The sequence below is a fragment of the Pleurodeles waltl genome, chromosome 8 (genome assembly GCF_031143425.1).
Source record: "Pleurodeles waltl isolate 20211129_DDA chromosome 8, aPleWal1.hap1.20221129, whole genome shotgun sequence".
Lineage (NCBI taxonomy): Eukaryota > Metazoa > Chordata > Amphibia > Caudata > Salamandridae > Pleurodeles > Pleurodeles waltl.
The window spans coordinates 1,401,796,098-1,401,814,998 of record NC_090447.1 but is presented as its reverse complement, the minus strand read 5'-3'; the positions used below and the strand labels follow the sequence as shown (position 1 = coordinate 1,401,814,998).

Below are 18,901 nucleotides of genomic sequence, written 5' to 3'. Positions count from 1 at the left end.
CTTTGTGGTTTGTAACTCACATTTGCTTGCTTTCTATTTATTCTCTCTATTTGTTTTAGCCTGCCCAGCTTGAGTTCTTCCCTTTCTTTGCTCAAACCCTATTTACGGAGTCTTCAAACAGAACTGAATTTCTGTAAACAGGCCTTTAATTTGAAGTGTTCGCTCTCATTATACCAACGAGACTGCTGGATTCGGGCGATGGCACCACCAGATTGTGGGGAACTTAGTCCAATTCCACTTCTTGTGACATCTGTTGGCCTAACCCTTTCGGCCAGCTAGCCGTACCTCACCATCATCTGGAAGTGGTGGTGATTTGTGGCAGCCATGTGCATGACATTCTGACTTCTCGGGAAATCATGGTGGAACAGATCTCAGCCCTTTCTCCCACTTACATTCGTCTCACATAGCAAAGAGAGTAGTTAGTCTCCTAAGAGTCCTCTCTCATTTAGGCAGAGAAAGACAGCAAGTCTCAGCTGACAGCTGCAGTGAAGCGACAGCATGCAGTGGCAGACTTCTGGCTGGAACTCTCCCTCTAACGTATAGGGGGCACAGAGACGTTTTATAATGAAACAACTAATGTTCTAGGAAAACTGCCCTAACGTTAAACATGCATGTCCATGGAGAGGCAGAGATTGTGGTGTTACACTTTATGCCAGCAACATATTTGAGACTGCCTCGAGCAGAGCACAGAACGAGAATGTCAGAGTACAAGGAAAGAAAACAGTCTTTGTGCTATAAGTATGCAAGATAAAGGCTATTAATACATCACTGCAGAAGAGAGATTCTGCGCAGCAGGCCTATGGCTAAAATAACGTGCCCATAAAGCTACTAAGGTACCTTTGCTCTTGTCACATTTTGCTGTGCATTCAAAGATAGAGGTCAGTTATCAGGTTCGGTCTTCCAGGGAGCTTGGGGTTTACTTTTCTGTCTTTTACTTTAAACTGGTGAGATTTATGTGACAGTCAGGCTGTCCACTCAGGGTGTGATTGAGGAAGACTGTACAATGTTATTTTGTTTCCTTTCCTAGCACACAACCGAATTTAAATGTCTGTGAATAACTGTGCAGATATTTCAGAATATATCTGAATTGGAAATGCACAGATGAAGCAGTGTGGTGAAACAGATATGTTGAAAACAAATTGGTGCACTAAGTGCTGATATTTCCAAACATTGTTTGTGTTCTGTATACTTTTATCAGCAAAACTGTATGTCTGTGCTAATGTAATGGTCATTTCAATTGAAGGTCTGTAAAGCAGTACGCTACCACACCATGCTTACTAGCCTTTACCCCACTCCACTCTACTCTGCACCACTTCACACCACTGCAGTCTACTCTGCACCACTCCACCCTTCTCCGCGTCACTCTAAACCTCTCTGTCCTACACAACTGTACTCTACCCCACATAAATCTAATATACACTACAGCACTCCTTGCCACTCCAGTATGTCACTCCACTCTATGCCACTCTATTGTGCAGCACTACACTCTAGACCACTGCACGCCAGTGCACTCTACTCTGTACCACTCCATTCTACGCCAGTGCACTTTATGCCAAGCCACTCTACGTCACTGTACTCTGCCATGCACAGCTCCACTCTATTCTGAAACAATCTACTCTGTGGCACTGCACTAAGCGCCACTCCACTCGGTGACACTCCACTCTACTTCACTTCACGCTACTCCACTCTGTGCCACTGCACTCTACACACCCATACTCTACAACATTTTATGCCACTGCACTATACGCCACTACACTCTGCACCACTCTATGCCAGTGCACTCTGCGCCACTTTACTCGAAACCAATGCACTCTTCTGCACTGCACCCTACAGAAATCTACTCTGCACCACTGTACTTTATGCCTCTTTACTATAGGCCACTCTACTCCACTCTGACACTACGCTCAGTGGTACTCCACTCTGACTCTCTACTCCATTAAACTATATTCCACTCTACAGCTCTCTATGCCAATCTACAACACTACTCCAGTCTACGATGCTCTACGCAACTCCTCATATGCCACTCCATGTAACTTTACTCCACTCTATTCTACGACACACTACTCCACCCCTCCCCACTACTCCACTCTGCTACACACAGGTGGACTGTACTCCACTATAGGCCATTCCACTGTCCTACAGGACTCACTCGACAACAATCAACTCCGCTTTACAACACTCTACACAACACCCTTTAGGCCACTCTGCTGTACACTACACCACAACACTCAATGCTACTCCACTGTACGACACTCTACTCCACTCTTGCCTCTACTCCACTCTACACTCTACTCACTCTATGCCACTCTACTCCACATCACTGAACTCTATACCACTCAACTTTAGTCTACACCCCTCTATGCCACTCCATAACACGCCACTTTACAATACTCCTCTTCATGCCATTTTTCTTTACCGTACTAACTTTTAGCCATGCTGAACAGTAACCATGCTGGTATACAACATGGCGAAAGCATATTGGCAACGCAACAGCTCTTGCATAGACAAGACCTATTGGTTTGCCAATGCTTGTTTTATTATTGTTAATACACTCCCACGATTCATTGAGTAACATAACATCAATTGATTGCAGTAAAATCTGTCCATCTTCCGTATGTTAATTGTTTTATCCCGTTTGATTGAACTGCTGAATACTGTGCAATCAAGTTCTCGGAGCTCCGGGTGGTGACTAAGGTAATCCTTCAAAGTGTGATCACTACTTCAACAATGATCAAAGTCATTAGTAGCTCTGGACTATTTTCATTGATCAGCTGTAGCTCTCATTATAGAAAATGTTGGCGACCCCCCAAACCTCGTGAAGCAGTTTACTTGTTATCTAATATGAAGCATATTGTCAGGAGAGTGGAAAGGCATTTGCGTTTTGTCTTCATTTGTGATACCCTGTCAACATGACACTTGCAGCCAGATTGTAAGTTTAGCCAATTTACAGGTAATTACAGTATGCATCTGTGAATAATGGAAACAAACTATGTAGATGTAAAATCTCTTGTTTAATAGGAGGGTAACTTGGCTATGAAATGCTACAAACGTGCATCTCTGTATGTGAAACCTGTTTTACACAATTCATTTGGATGCCCCTTTAAATCTGTAACAGGTTTATATTAATGTAAAGAATATGATTAACGTTAATTTTTAAAAAGAAATAAAGTACCGTTTGTAAGTTTAAGGTCTAGAACAGACACAGAATGAGTAGTGCCTTAGTAATGAATGTCATGCCCCTATTTGGCAATGCCAGTCTCTGTACCTTGAGAATGCTTGACGGAGGGGAGGCAGGAATGTTTCTTAGGAAGTCAGAGTTGCAATGCTTTTATATAAACAGCCAACTTGTACGTGTATTGTGTGTCTGTGATGTTAGTGGCTGATAGTGTAGTTAATCTATTGCCACAGCTGACTAATTGATTGATTAAATAATGGAAGTGTGTTGATCAGATGTAGGACGTGAGTGGAAATACGCCCTCAGCAGTGGCATGATGAGTATGTCTTCACTAGGCTTCTTGAAGTGAATTGTTTCACCGCCTTGCAAATGGGCTTTGGACTGGGCCCGGCCCAAGTTAAAATTGCGCCTTTGTAAGTTTGGGAATTTTGTGTTATGTGAAATTCCCAAAATTACATCACGTTTTGTAATTATACCGCTGTTTGTGGCAAAATTTGAGCACTGGAACAAAGCAAATAAACAGAATGCAAGCAGCTGTTTTTCATGGCACTTGTGTTTTTCAAGCTACTTTTTGAGCACAAAATGTGTTCTCACGTCAAAACTCGACACAAGGACACATTTTCTGAAATGTAACATTACTGACAGCTATGCAGTCCACATAATTATGCAGTATGTTTACGTAATCTTGCATAGTTATGGGAATGCAAATTCCGTGCTCACCTACTTTGTTCACTGAACTTGACAGGAGCAGTTCAGAGTTTGAATGGGATTTCAGGACTTTTAATGATCCTCTGGATGGGATTCCAGTTTTTATTCTGTGACATATGGCACATCTCCTAGCTACATCCAGCAGATTCTATAGAGAACAATATGAACTAAAGGTCTGTTGCGCTAAGTCAATCTGTATTTGTAATTTCTGAGTAGATTATCTTTTTAATGAAGGCTGGGTTTGAGTGTTTTGCAGACTAAAATGAACACTAATGTGGAGCAATACTGTTATTGCATGCCTTAAAGACATCCTTTCCATGTGGTTACCACCAGCTTTTTGATGTTAGTGTGAGGGCTCACTTCTACAATGTGAAGTAAGCTTACCATGTCACTGAAACATAAAACCATTTCACAAGTAGCAGCATTACTGCTTTAGAGACATTATGCAGTTATTTGGGTTATTGTACCTTTATACAGTTTGAACAGTGCTGTAAAGGAGCAGGCTTGACCTAGTACATTCCTAGACTGGGCATGATGAGGGAAGTGCATTCCTTGTGTGGGCATGGTGAGAGAAGTATTTAACACCCAGAAATGCATATACCAGTGGCTGTTTAAAGGGTTGAATGGAGATGAGTAAACCAGGCCCCTTGATCAGTTGAATTGAGCTTGATATACATTACCATGCTTTCGTCATTGCTGTGTATCATTTGTGATTCCCATCTCTGAACGTCTATCCTACAGGTGCACGGATCTGGCTCTTTATTGGCTTCATGATGATGTTTGGATCGCTGATTGCTTCTATGTGGATTTTGTTTGGCGCCTACGTCTCGCAAGGTAAGAAGCAATTCAAAATTGCTTCCATACAGCTGTAACAAATGTTGGCTAATTTATTAGATTGTGTTTTATCAAAATCTACTCCCGCTGTGCCCCTTCCTGAAGGTGAATAAATGATAAATGAAATGATAGGTCACATCAGTGAATCAGTTGCACCTGTAAAGATTTCTAGTACAAGCTATCAAGATTAACACTTATGAACTCCAGAATGTTCTTTTATCTGCTTTGCTAATGGCAATGATAACTTCTGCTTGTAAAGACTATTTACTTATAAATTAGATTAAATTTAGAGCTGCTACCACATCCTACCTACAAACACCTGCTAAACTGGAAGTGTTTCTGAGGGAAAGCTGCTAGTTCGACCATATTGCATGGGGTTTGACAAAGCCAGTAAGAGCAGTGGTTTTACTTATCTATATGCTTATGCTGATGGTGGCCATTTCCAAGTGCTTCAGGAAGGGGGCTGGGTTGTGGGGCATGAAGGCAGTGTTCAAAGCAAGCCTTTACCTCAACTCGTGAAGGCTGGGCCACTGGTAGAAAAGTATGTAGGTGTATACAGTTTGTGAGTCACTGGGGGTGAGTGGACTCTGATGTAAAAATAGGTTGTTTTCTTTCTTTTAGTTTTTATTAAACATACTTACTTTCCCGGTTAACATTCTACGTTGTGTGTGTGCTTCAGGCTTGACTAGAAATTTGGACAAATATATTTCAGCTCAAACCTATCCATATTCATTCAATACCTCGAAATAGTATCAGGAGTGACTTCATCGAACACAGGAAAATGTTGTCTCTCTGATTTTCTGTCTTGAGAGATAGATATGTTATATCATTCAGAAGGTCCTAATCGTGCTCAATTCAAGAAAAACATGCGTGAACAAAGGGAGTGGTGACAAGTGCATAGTGTGAGAAATAGAGTAGATCACCTCTGTATTTATTGGCTGATAACAATCGGTGGAGGAGTATGTCAGTAAAACTAAGAGACCCTCCACTATTATCAAATTTGAGTGCCACCCTACAGAATTGTCAGTCCAAAGAATCAAATGTTGGTGTGTAATAAGGCTCAATGAGGCTGACTTGCCAGTAAGATCTTTGAAAGGACAATTGGTTCATTAGTGTTAGACCTTGTTCGTGCACTGGATCCCCAGTATAAACCACATGTGGTCTAAGGAGACCAGCTTACGGAAATGGTTTCCAGTTTGAGGCCTGCAGCTTTGCTTGACATCTGTAATAATTACAGAAATAAGATGGTAAAAATTGCAAGGTACAAGAATATTGCTGTTTTTGATGAGTGCATAATGTTCTTCTTTCATGCTTTTTTGCACATCTGTGTAATTGTCACTTCAACCTTATTGAAAATACAGGCTGATAACCACTATAATTTGTAGAAGTTCACTTGAAGGGTTCATGATCCGAGGTTTTTGTCAAAGGAGTGTAGCCATAACCTCTTGTAGTTGAATTGTGCAGTTATCTATTCTTGTCAGATAGGTGATTACATTTACTCTAGGCAGTAAGAGATCCATTTTAGACTCTGAACTCATGGATTTATCTTTGTCTTTCTGATACTTGCCTTAGTGTTGTTTATTTGGGACTCGCTTTCAGGCCTAAGAGTTCTGCTGCTACCATTGCCTTAGCTTAGAAAAACAGATAAGTGATGGTGGCATTGTGGGCAAAAACATGATGGGCTCGGATGCGGCCCTGAGTAAGTACAAGTCACAGTAATTAATTCAAGCATACCACCTGCCCTTTTATATAATCTTCTGTGTGATGCCCAAAGGACGGCAGGCATGCCCAGAAATGGGCCCCCTGCGCACCTTCCCTTAGCACTCAGGATGAGCACTACTGACAAGGTCTGAACATGGCAAAACTGGTTTGAGGTTGCTTCTGTTCCTGTTCCGTTCAGGCTGGCTGGTTCATCTCTGAGGTGGCATGGTGGGCAGAAAAATGATGGGCAGCGATGCAGTCCAGGTAATTACTAGTGGCCTAGATTGTCAGGCATTCCACCCATAGCCTTTTGTATACATCATTCCCATAGCTGGCACCACACTTCATAGAAACCTTTGTTAGATTTTCAGAGGATGCATGTAGCTTTCTTAGTGAGTCTGAGATTTTTCTTATTGCATATGAGGAAGTGTGTATGTGTTCAGCATTACAAGTCTTAAATTGTTGATATTCTGCAGGCTTTTCCTTGTGTACAGCATTTACAATCCTCCCACTGTATGTGTGGTAACTAGTGTCCCATAATATAAACGATTTCCCATGTGTGGGATATTTTACTTTCGGAACAATGTCCGAGGCTGATAGGTGCTTACTTAAATCATTGTTAATCAGGAATGTAGGGTGGCCACTAGATAGCAAGCCTAAACAGTAAAGGGGGGGGGGGGGGGGGGGGGCATTTTTTTTTTAAAGAAACTAATCTGTATTCCACTACGAATTTCAAATATATCTTTGTATTCCAGGCCTTGTGAAGAAGCATAGCAGCAGCACACAACCTTTTTTCCTAAATAGCCAGGAAGTGGAGTAAAATAGCTTCTGGATGCTTTCCACGTTACAGTTCCTCTGGGACTGTTTGAGAAACTGTTATCTGATTTACACCATTGGGCTCAGAACTACTATTGGTACAAGACCCTCAGAACAATATAACATGGAAGCAGAGCAAGTAATGTAAGACCTGGATTTCCTCATTAAGAATAGCAGACAAGTAGTGAGTGTGAGGCGTAGCACAGTTCAGATAAATGTTTGTCAATGAGACGGAGAACAATTTAAACAAAGGACTACCACTATATCCTGTGTGACAGTCACCTTCAGTGGCTATAACCAAGTGGTGCTTGTAACCCAGGACGGGCGAAAGTGTCTGGTTGCATAGACATTTTCCTTGGTTGTTGACAACCTTCTTTAGCCAGATCTGGTTGTCAAGATCTACGTAATTAGCAACAAAACATCCAGTTGCCAACTGCCCTTTGGAACAAAATCCTCTTCTGCATGAAAGCCACTTTTCCGCACCCTACTTGGGCATGGGCACCTCAAGTTACCAATGTACTGTGGATCTGTGCTAGTGTTTCCTTTTGGGCATTAGCCGCTGACTTATTTCACTCAAAGGTTATGAATGTCTCTCTCTCTCTCTGTATAAGCTATGGGGCCCTTCTCAGTCTGTACCAGTGACTCTGTGGAGGGGTTGCATTTGTGAGTAAAACCTGACTGCGTCTGCAGGAATGCTCTGTTGAATTCTCAGTTGGATATGACCCATCTAAATCCTGATGTTCCTCTCCTATGGTTAAGCATTTCTTCTGCTTGATGCAAGATACTGGGCAGGCAGAGGCTGTTGATGTGGTGAATGAGAACCCTTGTTGCAACAGTGATTTTCAGGCCCTCAATTCTCTGCCCCTACCACCAAAGGTCAAGAAACCTAGAATATTACTGTATGTCACCAATGTCCTAGTCGATCTTCAAGTGATGACTTGCTGAGAGTAGGTCGCTCCCCCTGCCGCTGCAGCTCCTCCAAGTTCCCGAGTTCCTGTGTTCCTGAGACCCACCTAACTGTAAGTACCCCCCCTCCTCCCAGCCCCTCGCCCTGCCCCGCGCCACTCACCTTCTCTCCTGCTTCTTTTCCTCCTCTCTGTCTCTTCCTCCTCGCTCCCCCTCTGCAATCTTCTTCTGTGTTCTTCTGTTCTTCTGTTCTTCCCTTCTGTTCTTCTGTGTTCTTCCGGTCTTCTGTGTTCTTCTTCTCTGTTCTTCTCGGTGCTTCTGTGTTCTTCTTCTCGGTTCTTCTGTGTTCTTCTGTGTTCTTCTCTGTTCTTCTCTGTTCTTCTCTGTTCTTCTGCTCTTCCGATCTTCTGTTCTTCTGTTCTTCTGTTCTTCTGTCTTCTGTTCTTCTGTTCTTCTGTCTTCTGCTCTTCCGGTCTTCTGTTCTTCAGTCTTCTGTTCTTCTGTCTTCTGTTCTCCTGTCTTCGGCTCTTCTACCTCCTCCGTCTTCTTCCCCCGAGCCTGCCCTCCTGCTCCTTCCTCATCCCCCTCCCTCACTCGCCTCCCCCTCTCTCACCCCTAGCTAACCCGTTCGCTATCTACCTCCCTCACTCCTCCTATCTTCCTATCTCTCTAGCTCCCTATCTCACTATCTAACTCCCCCACTCTCCACCTCCTCCTACCTACCTATCTGTCTATCTATCTATTTCCCTATCTATCGACTTCTCTATCTATTTTCTCTATCTATTTCTCTATCTCTCCCCCCCTCCCGCCACCCCCTCTACTACCTATCTCCCTATCCTCTCACTCTACCTCTCTCCCTCACCCACCTCTACAACCCCCCCTCCCCTATCTTCACAACCCTACTCCTATCTCTCTCCCTAATCTCCAAACCTCCTAACACTCACCCTCCTCCACCCTAAACCCCCTCCCCCAGCTCCTCTCACTCTACCTGTCCCCCCCCCTCCCTCGCGCTTTCCCGCCGCGACCTCCTGCACGCCCCGCCCCCCAGCTCCCATTCGCCCCCAGCTGACCCCTCCCCCCCCTCCTACCTCTTATGGCGGCCGCTGCGCGACAGTGGTAGCGACCCTTGACCCAAGGGTAGGTCGCTCCCCCTGCCGCTGCAGCTCCTCCAAGTTCCCGAGTTCCTGTGTTCCTGAGACCCACCTAACTGTAAGTACCCCCCTCCTCCCAGCCCCTCGCCCTGCCCCGCGCCACTCACCTTCTCTCCTGCTCCTGCTTCTTTTCCTCCTCTCTGTCTCTTCCTCCTCGCTCCCCCTCTGCAATCTTCTTCTGTGTTCTTCTGTTCTTCCCTTCTGTTCTTCTGTGTTCTTCCGGTCTTCTGTGTTCTTCTTCTCTGTTCTTCTCGGTGCTTCTGTGTTCTTCTTCTCGGTTCTTCTGTGTTCTTCTCTGTTCTTCTCTGTTCTTCTCTGTTCTTCTGCTCTTCCGATCTTCTGTTCTTCTGTTCTTCTGTTCTTCTGTCTTCTGCTCTTCTGTTCTTCCGTCTTCTGCTCTTCCGGTCTTCTGTTCTTCTGTCTTCTGGTCTTCTGTCTTCTGTTCTCCTGTCTTCGGCTCTTCTACCTCCTCCGTCTTCTTCCCCCGAGCCTGCCCTCCTGCTCCTTCCTCATCCCCCTCCCTCACTCGCCTCCCCCTCTCTCACCCCTAGCTAACCCGTTCGCTATCTACCTCCCTCACTCCTCCTATCTTCCTATCTCTCTAGCTCCCTATCTCACTATCTAACTCCCCCACTCTCCACCTCCTCCTACCTACCTATCTGTCTATCTATCTATTTCCCTATCTATCGACTTCTCTATCTATTTTCTCTATCTATTTCTCTATCTCTCCCCCCTCCCGCCACCCCCTCTACTACCTATCTCCCTATCCTCTCACTCTACCTCTCTCCCTCACCCACCTCTACAACCCCCCCTCCCCTATCTTCACAACCCTACTCCTATCTCTCTCCCTAATCTCCAAACCTCCTAACACTCACCCTCCTCCACCCTAAACCCCCTCCCCCAGCTCCTCTCACTCTACCTGTCCCCCCCCTCCCTCGCGCTTTCCCGCCGCGACCTCCTGCACGCCCCCGCCCCCCAGCTCCCATTCGCCCCCAGCTGACCCCCCCCCCCCCCTCCTACCTCTTATGGCGGCCGCTGCGCGACAGTGGTAGCGACCCTTGACCCAAGGGTAGGTCGCTCCCCCTTCCGCTGCAGCTCCTCCAAGTTCCCGAGTTCCTGTGTTCCTGAGACCCACCTAACTGTAAGTACCCCCCTCCTCCCAGCCCCTCGCCCTGCCCCGCGCCACTCACCTTCTCTCCTGCTCCTGCTTCTTTTCCTCCTCTCTGTCTCTTCCTCCTCGCTCCCCCTCTGCAATCTTCTTCTGTGTTCTTCTGTTCTTCTGTTCTTCCCTTCTGTTCTTCTGTGTTCTTCCGGTCTTCTGTGTTCTTCTTCTCTGTTCTTCTCGGTGCTTCTGTGTTCTTCTTCTCGGTTCTTCTCTGTTCTTCTCTGTTCTTCTCTGTTCTTCTCTGTTCTTCTCTGTTCTTCTGCTCTTCCGCTCTTCCGATCTTCTGTTCTTCTGTTCTTCTGTTCTTCTGTTCTTCTGTTCTTCTGTTCTTCTGTTCTTCTGTTCTTCTGTCTTCTGCTCTTCTGTTCTTCCGTCTTCTGCTCTTCCGGTCTTCTGTTCTTCTGTCTTCTGGTCTTCTGTCTTCTGTTCTCCTGTCTTCGGCTCTTCAACCTCCTCCGTCTTCTTCCCCCGAGCCTGCCCTCCTGCTCCTTCCTCATCCCCCTCCCTCACTCGCCTCCCCCTCTCTCACCCCTAGCTAACCCGTTCGCTATCTACCTCCCTCACTCCTCCTATCTTCCTATCTCTCTAGCTCCCTATCTCACTATCTAACTCCCCCACTCTCCACCTCCTCCTACCTACCTATCTGTCTATCTATCTATTTCCCTATCTATCGACTTCTCTATCTATTTTCTCTATCTATTTCTCTATCTCTCCCCCCCTCCCGCCACCCCCTCTACTACCTATCTCCCTATCCTCTCACTCTACCTCTCTCCCTCACCCACCTCTACAACCCCCCCTCCCCTATCTTCACAACCCTACTCCTATCTCTCTCCCTAATCTCCAAACCTCCTAACACTCACCCTCCTCCACCCTAAACCCCCTCCCCCAGCTCCTCTCACTCTACCTGTCCCCCCCCCCTCCCTCGCGCTTTCCCGCCGCGACCTCCTGCACGCCCCCGCCCCCCAGCTCCCATTCGCCCCCAGCTGACCCCTCCCCCCCCTCCTACCTCTTATGGCGGCCGCTGCGCGACTGCGCAGCGGGCACGCTGCTGGCGCGCCGGAGGCGCGCCAGAGGCAAGCCCGTCTGCGCCCGTCCGCGCCTGGCCCGCTCCCAGCGCCACGACCCCTGGTCCCCAGCTCCCCCAAGCCCCGCTGATCCGCTACGACCCCACCACCCTCCACGCCCTCAACCCAGGGCGCTCCAAAACCTGCTTCCTAGCTCACCCCAAACGCACCCATGGACCCTTCGCCTGCAACTCCTGCAAACGCATCTTCCACCACGCAACTACCACGACCACAAGCCCACGCGCCATCAACCACCTCAAGTGCATCCTGATCAACGCTCGTTCCGTCCACAAGCACGCCGTTGAACTTTGGGACCTCCTGGACTCCACAGCCCCGGACGTCGCCTTCATCACGGAGACATGGATGAACGCCTCCTCTGCTCCAGACATCGCTACCGCCATCCCCGAAGGCTACAAGATCTCCAGAAAAGACCGCACCAACCAAGTAGGAGGAGGTGTCGCCATCATCTTCAAAGACTCCATCAGCGTCACCACCTCCACCGAAGACCCCCCCTCGCCGCTGAACACCTGCATTTTCAGATTCGCACCGACCCAAGGACCACCCTCAGAGGATCCCTCGTCTACCGTCCTCCCGGACCTCGCGCCTCTTTCAGCGACGCCATCGCCGACTTCATCTCCCCGCACGCCCTCGCCTCACCGGACTACATCCTCCTAGGCGACCTCAACTTCCATCTGGAACAAAACAACGACCCCAACACCACCACCCTGCTCGACAACCTCGCCAACCTCGGCCTCAAACAACTGGTGAACACCCCCACCCACATCGCCGGACACACGCTCGACCCTATCTTCTCCGCCAGCAAACACGTCTTCTTCAGCCACACCTCTGCCCTACACTGGACTGACCACAGCTGCGTCCACTTCACATTCCGACGCGAGACCTCCCACCTCCGCACTCAACCCATCCCTCATCGACAGTGGAACAAGATCCCTGAAGAGCAACTCTTCTCCGCTCTCGCCGCCAACCAACCCACCCTCACCACCGACCCCAACGACGCAGCTCTCAACCTCACAAACTGGATCTCCAACTGCGCTGACAACCTTGCTCCCCTCAAACGCACGCATCGACAGACCAACACCAAAAAACCTCTCTGGTTCTCTGACACCCTCAAAGAATCAAAGAAAACTTGTCGTGCCCTTGAGAAGGCCTGGCGCAAGGACCACACCGCTGACAACATGACCGCCCTCAAGAACGCTACACGCGAACACCACCACCTGATCCGCACTGCCAAAAGGAACTTTTTCACCGACAGACTAGACAAAAACAGCCACAACAGCAGAGAACTCTTCAGCATCGTCAAAGAGTTCTCCAACCCCAGCGCCAGCGCCAACGCCGTCACGCCCTCACAGGATTTGTGCGAATCCCTCGCCACTTTCTTCCATCGCAAGATCAGCGACCTCCACGACAGCTTCGGACACCAGACCCAACCATACACCACTGAACCCGCTTCCCCGGACATCACCCTCAACAACTGGACCCACATCAACACGGAAGAAACCAAATCCATCATGAACTCTATCCACTCCGGCGCCCCTTCGGACCCCTGCCCGCACTTCATCTTTAACAAAGCCGACGACATCATCGCCCCGCACCTCCAGACCGTCATCAACTCTTCTTTTTCTTCTGCTACCTTCCCCGAATGCTGGAAGCACGCTGAAGTCAACGCCCTACTAAAGAAACCTACGGCTGACCCAAGCGACCTGAAAAACTTCCGCCCCATCTCTCTTCTACCTTTCCCAGCCAAGGTAATAGAAAAGACCGTCAACAAACAGCTGACCACCTTCCTGGAAGACAACAACCTGCTCGACCCTTCACAAACCGGATTCCGAACCAACCACAGCACGGAAACCGCCCTCATCTCAGTCACAGACGACATCAGAACCCTGATGGACAACGGTGAAACAGTCGCCCTCATTCTCCTCGACCTCTCGGCTGCCTTTGACACCGTCTGTCACCGCACCCTAATCACCCGCCTACGCTCCACCGGGATCCAAGGCCAGGCCCTGGACTGGATCGCCTCCTTCCTCGCTAACCGCTCCCAAAGAGTTTACCTCCCTCCGTTTCGCTCAGAACCCACCAAGATCATCTGCGGCGTACCTCAAGGCTCATCGCTCAGCCCAACACTCTTCAATGTCTACATGAGCCCCCTCGCCGACATCGTACGCAAGCACGACATCATCATCACCTCCTACGCCGACGACACCCAACTTGTACTCTCCCTCACCAAGGACCCCGCCAGCGCCAAGACCAACCTACAAGAGGGTATGAAGGACGTCGCAGATTGGATGAGGCTCAGCCGCCTAAAGCTGAACTCTGAAAAAACGGAAGTCCTCATCCTCGGCAACACCCCGTCCGCCTGGGACGACTCCTGGTGGCCCACGGCCCTCGGCACCGCACCGACCCCCGCAGACCACGCCCGCAACCTCGGCTTCATCTTGGACCCTCTTCTCACCATGACCAAGCAAGTCAACGCCGTGTCCTCCGCCTGCTTCCTCACTCTCCGCATGCTCCGCAAGATCTTCCGCTGGATCCCCGCCGACACCAGAAAAACCGTGACCCACGCCCTTGTCACGAGTCGCCTGGACTACGGCAACACCCTCTACGCGGGGACCACCGCCAAACTCCAAAACCGCCTGCAACGCATCCAAAACGCCTCGGCCCGCCTCATCCTCGACGTACCCCGCAACAGCCACATCTCCGCACACCTGAGACACCTGCATTGGCTCCCAGTCAGCAAAAGGATCACCTTCCGTCTTCTCACCCACGCACACAAAGCCCTCCACAACAAGGGACCGGAATACCTCAACAGACGCCTCAGCTTCTACGTCCCCACCCGCCCCCTCCGCTCCGCTGGCCTCGCACTTGCTGCCGTCCCTCGCACCCGCCGCTCCACGGCGGGTGGGAGATCTTTCTCCTTCCTGGCGGCCAAGACCTGGAACTCCCTCCCCACCAGCCTCAGGACCACCCAGGACCACTCCGCTTTCCGGAGACTCCTAAAGACTTGGCTGTTCGAGCAGCGATAACCCCCCCTTCCCCCCCTAGCGCCTTGAGACCCGCACGGGTGAGTAGCGCGCTTTATAAATGTTAATGATTTGATTTGATTTGAGAGGCTGCATTTACACTAGAGCAGCACCAAGCCAAGGAGTCAGACACCTCCTTCCTCGCTCCCATTTCCGATCTTGTGAGAATATGAGCTTGCCTCAGAGTCTCTCATACAGTCCCAAGCATCATGTGCTTCAGGGTTAAATGTGGTGCTGGCTTTGTATCTTCTCAAGACTTCATTGTTTCAGAGTTTCCCTTGTCTTGCACAGCAAGATCTCGAGTTGTCATAGTCTGCTTTTCTTTCCTTAGTTCCAAGCTCAGGAATCTCCAACATTTTGAAAAGTCTCATCTATCCCTGCTCATTCTATGGCGTTATAAGTGCCATGCTAAACCTCTGGCAGAGTATTCAGCATTCCTCCACAGCTGTCTAGACATTGACCCTGCACACTGTCATTGAGGCCAGTGAGTAGGCCTCAGGCAAAACAGCACTACTCTGTGCTAGCCAAGGCTTGTATTGGAAGATACTACAGCGCGTGGACAACAATGAAGAAAGTAAAGGGCCCTACTGCCAAAAGATGTCCTGCTCCATCATAGTGAGCTTCAGACTACATTTGTAGCACAAATTTGACTGTTACATTTTCCTGCTTGCTGATTATGGTAAAGATGTGCCTGCACCCTCTAGGTCAGGTTCTGCCATCTGGTTCACATGTATACAGTTCGGGGGATGACCTGACCAAAAGTCATGATGTGCTCCAAGGAAGTATTAAGTGGTGACAAACTTCTTATCTTAATGGGGTTTACGGTCATTAAAGGGATTACATAAAATGTGAAATGAATCTGAAAATGCCCAGTATTTGAGGAGAGAATTGTGAATTTAATGCAGATAACACAGGTGTGTGTTGTGTAATTCAAACTTTTGAGAGATAGGTTGGCATATAAATCAGACAAAGTCGTGAAGCCCTGTTTCAACAGATAGGGTAATGCTGTTGATTATGGAAAAACATTGGGATTATTTGTGGTGCATAACTTGGCAATTCTGTTTTGTACAACCTGAATCTCTCTCATATCCCTGAAACTGGATCTGTGGACTCATGTGGTTGTTTTCTTGCATGCAACCTATTACAAATACAAGTTCTAAAGAGATAATCAGCTTATAGTGTATGTAGTGAATCTCTTGATTTTATTAGTCTCAATAGTTTGTGTTATAGTTCAGTTCGTAGTGCTTGGATCTTAGGCATAGTTATTTACTGCAGTCTGTTTCACTAGCAACTCATTTCCTACCTACAAATATTAGCCATATCACTTGGAGACTTATCTCTCGTATTTCGGGCCTTTAAATATGTTATTGTCATAGTGATGGGTAAATATAATAGGTTGACATAATTAGCCCTGTTTTTCACCTCATATATCTTACGTATTTTATACATTCTCCAGTATTCACATAGATTTGCGTTCTTAAATCACCCCCCATCGTCGAAGTGGGAGTCCCACGGTACCATAATAAAGCAGTACATAACATTACCATAGACCATAATGGCAATAAAACATTCACTTTAATAACTTATCCATATCATTTAAAAGGAACCAAACTCCAGCCTATCAGGAGACCGCACACTTTATAGGCTGATTCCCCCAGATTTTCAAGCACTAGTGTCAGAGGTAATCCCGTAACAATAAGGGGAGCCTTTATGGGGAGGAGGGTGGGTTGCATGTGAATCTATGAAAGATGCCAATACTGGAGAACTACAGTTACAGGTAACTTATTCTCTTCTCCAGTATTGGATCTTTCAAAGATTCACAAGCTTGAATCAGAGTAGTTACCAGTTACAGTATTTGTACAATCATCATAATATTACAATAGCAGATGGTGGTATAAACACATATGCAGAGATATGTAACAAAACAAAAAGGCTCACCTTATTGAAATAAATGACTTCACACTGCCTGTCCAACAGCCGCATACCTGCACTGTGCTGATTCCAGGCAATAATGCTGTGTGAATGAATGTGCATTCTTCCACGTCGCAGCATGACAAATCTTCATGCGAGACACTCCAGCAAACAATGTCAAGGTAGAGACCGCTCTAGTAGAATAAGCTCTAGCTGCGATTGGTCTGCCAGTTTTGGATTAACAGAACTGGATAGCAACTGAGACCCCTCGAGTGATTGGTTGCCTTTGTGACTGGGGCACCTTTATGATTATTTCTATATGTTACCAGCAGTTGATCTGTTTTTCTGAACTGTTTGGTCCAATGTCAATAACATTTCAGACATCTTTTGATGTCTAATGTATGACGGGATCTTTCCGCTGCTGACTGAGGATTTGTAAAGAAAGTTCTTAGTATCACAGGCTCATTAAGATGAAAAATCCAAAGGGACCTTGGGTATACATTTTGGATTGGTTCTGAGTATGATAGTTTTATGTGAAACGCATGATAGGCTCCTTAATCATGAAGGCGTGCATTTCACTTACTCTTCTGGGTGATATTAATGCCAGCAGTAATGCTGCATTCCATAACAGGAATTTGATGTCCACGGGAACTGATTTGAGCATGTAAATCTATGAAAGATGCCTATGCTTGAGAATTTACAGCTAAGTAATTTATTTTCTTATGTAACAGGGTTAAAATGGGGAATTCAACTGGTAGAACTTTGTTCCTTAAAACATTTAGATATTTTTTCATATTTTTGATTTCTGAGTTCTAAGATTGCATTTAATTTTAGAAATGTTGACCTTTGTATTGTTTTCATGGTTTTTCGGTTTGCTTGTAAATCGTGTTGCAGCACCCTCATCCATTTTAATTGTTTAAAGTGAAATTGCAAAAGCAAAATTAATTAAATCAAGTTATTATATATTTGTTTTAGGTATCCCAGTTTACCCTGGTCTAGCCATATTCTTTCAAAATGCTTTAATATTTTTCAGGTAAGTAGCAATTGATAACACTGTTGCTGTAAAGGCCATGTAAGGAAAAAGTAAAAAATTAAACTTTTGCAAGATGTTATGCACATTTTGTGAGATACCGTCCATCTTGCTTGTTTCTGCTATTTTTCTTTTTTAATCAGGTGTTTCATTCTAATTTTGTAATGTTCAAGCTGTGATCTTTTTTGGGTCACTATTGAACTAAAATATCAATTACTATGTCAGCTTAATGCCCTTCTGTCGCCCCCACTTCATGTGAACTTGTTTCAAACAAAGCATGGGAGATAGTTTTTCTCAAAGGAACAAACACAATTTCAAACCCAGAGCTTGCCTAAGTAGATCAGGGGATAGTTTTTCATACAAATGAACGTAGATTGAATGAATTCTTAGTTCATCATTTCTATAACTCCTATTCCATATGTGATTGCACTGGAGTACAAACAAAGCTATCTGTAACCAGACAAAATTAAGAAAACAAAATTTTAAAAGTGATGTTTTACACTGCAAAGCCTGGTACAATATGGCAATAAAAACACCTACAAGAGTGTCTTTGCAGTTTGAAATAAGAGGCTGCAAGAATGGTTAAGAAGCTGCAAGCTCAAAATGTGCAAGTAGCACAGAGGCTGGTGTAGAAATATGTAACTCATTTGTCAGTGCACTGTTCATCAGGTAAAGCTTTGTTTTGGGAATGAGAGACTACTGAAGAAAGAAAGACAGCCCTGACTAGAAATGTGGATATAAAAAGCCTCAGTTAATAGACAAAATTACATACGAGGGTCTTGCGAACAGTGAGTGCGAAGAGCAATTGTCAAGGGCTGGACATAGTGATGGTGTCTCAGGTTTCCTTCATGATTGCCCTAAGTACAGGTGACTCTTCCCATTAGCTGCTGTGCTATACATACTTGATAAAAGAAGTCACACGTCTCCTTAGGAAGGTCCTAGTTAGGTCGAAAAAGCCACAAAAGGCAGAAAAAGTCTCTTTAACAATATGAATAGTTTTTGATTAAAGATGAAGAGCTTTACAGCAGATAGGAAGCAAGATATCAAAACTACCCTGAGACAGTAGCGAAAGAGTTTAACAGAGACTTTTGAGGCGGAAAAACAGCTGCAGAAAAAAGAAGCAAAATCAGTGACCAAAAAATCTAAGGTGAGCACCAAACCTTATGAAAGAAAGTAGAATCAAAAGTATTGCAACACCTCCTTCTCAATTCTAAGCTCCCTTTAGTGCAAGTTAAACAGAAACTTACTTCACATGAAAATGTTTGACCACCATCTGGACAGGGTGGGTCTGCCAAAAGAGACTGGGAAGATCACCATCTGAGTTAGGAGTGATATAACTCCAAGCACACTTACTGTCACAGTACAATGGCATTGGCCTTCTGTGGCAGGTGCAAGAAGA

General features: G+C 46.4%; 1 protein-coding gene across 6 annotated transcripts in view; it reads left to right on the top strand.

The window, feature by feature from the left end:
- TMEM50B (transmembrane protein 50B) overlaps positions 1-18,901 on the top strand; it is a 274,230-nt gene that overhangs the window by 240,264 nt on the left and 15,065 nt on the right. For all 6 annotated transcript variants that reach the window (XM_069202465.1, XM_069202466.1, XM_069202468.1 and 3 more), the window contains 2 exons: positions 4,625-4,717; positions 17,448-17,505. In XM_069202465.1, the coding sequence (XP_069058566.1) occupies positions 4,625-4,717; positions 17,448-17,505 (151 nt within the window). The remainder of the gene's footprint in view (positions 1-4,624; positions 4,718-17,447; positions 17,506-18,901) is intronic.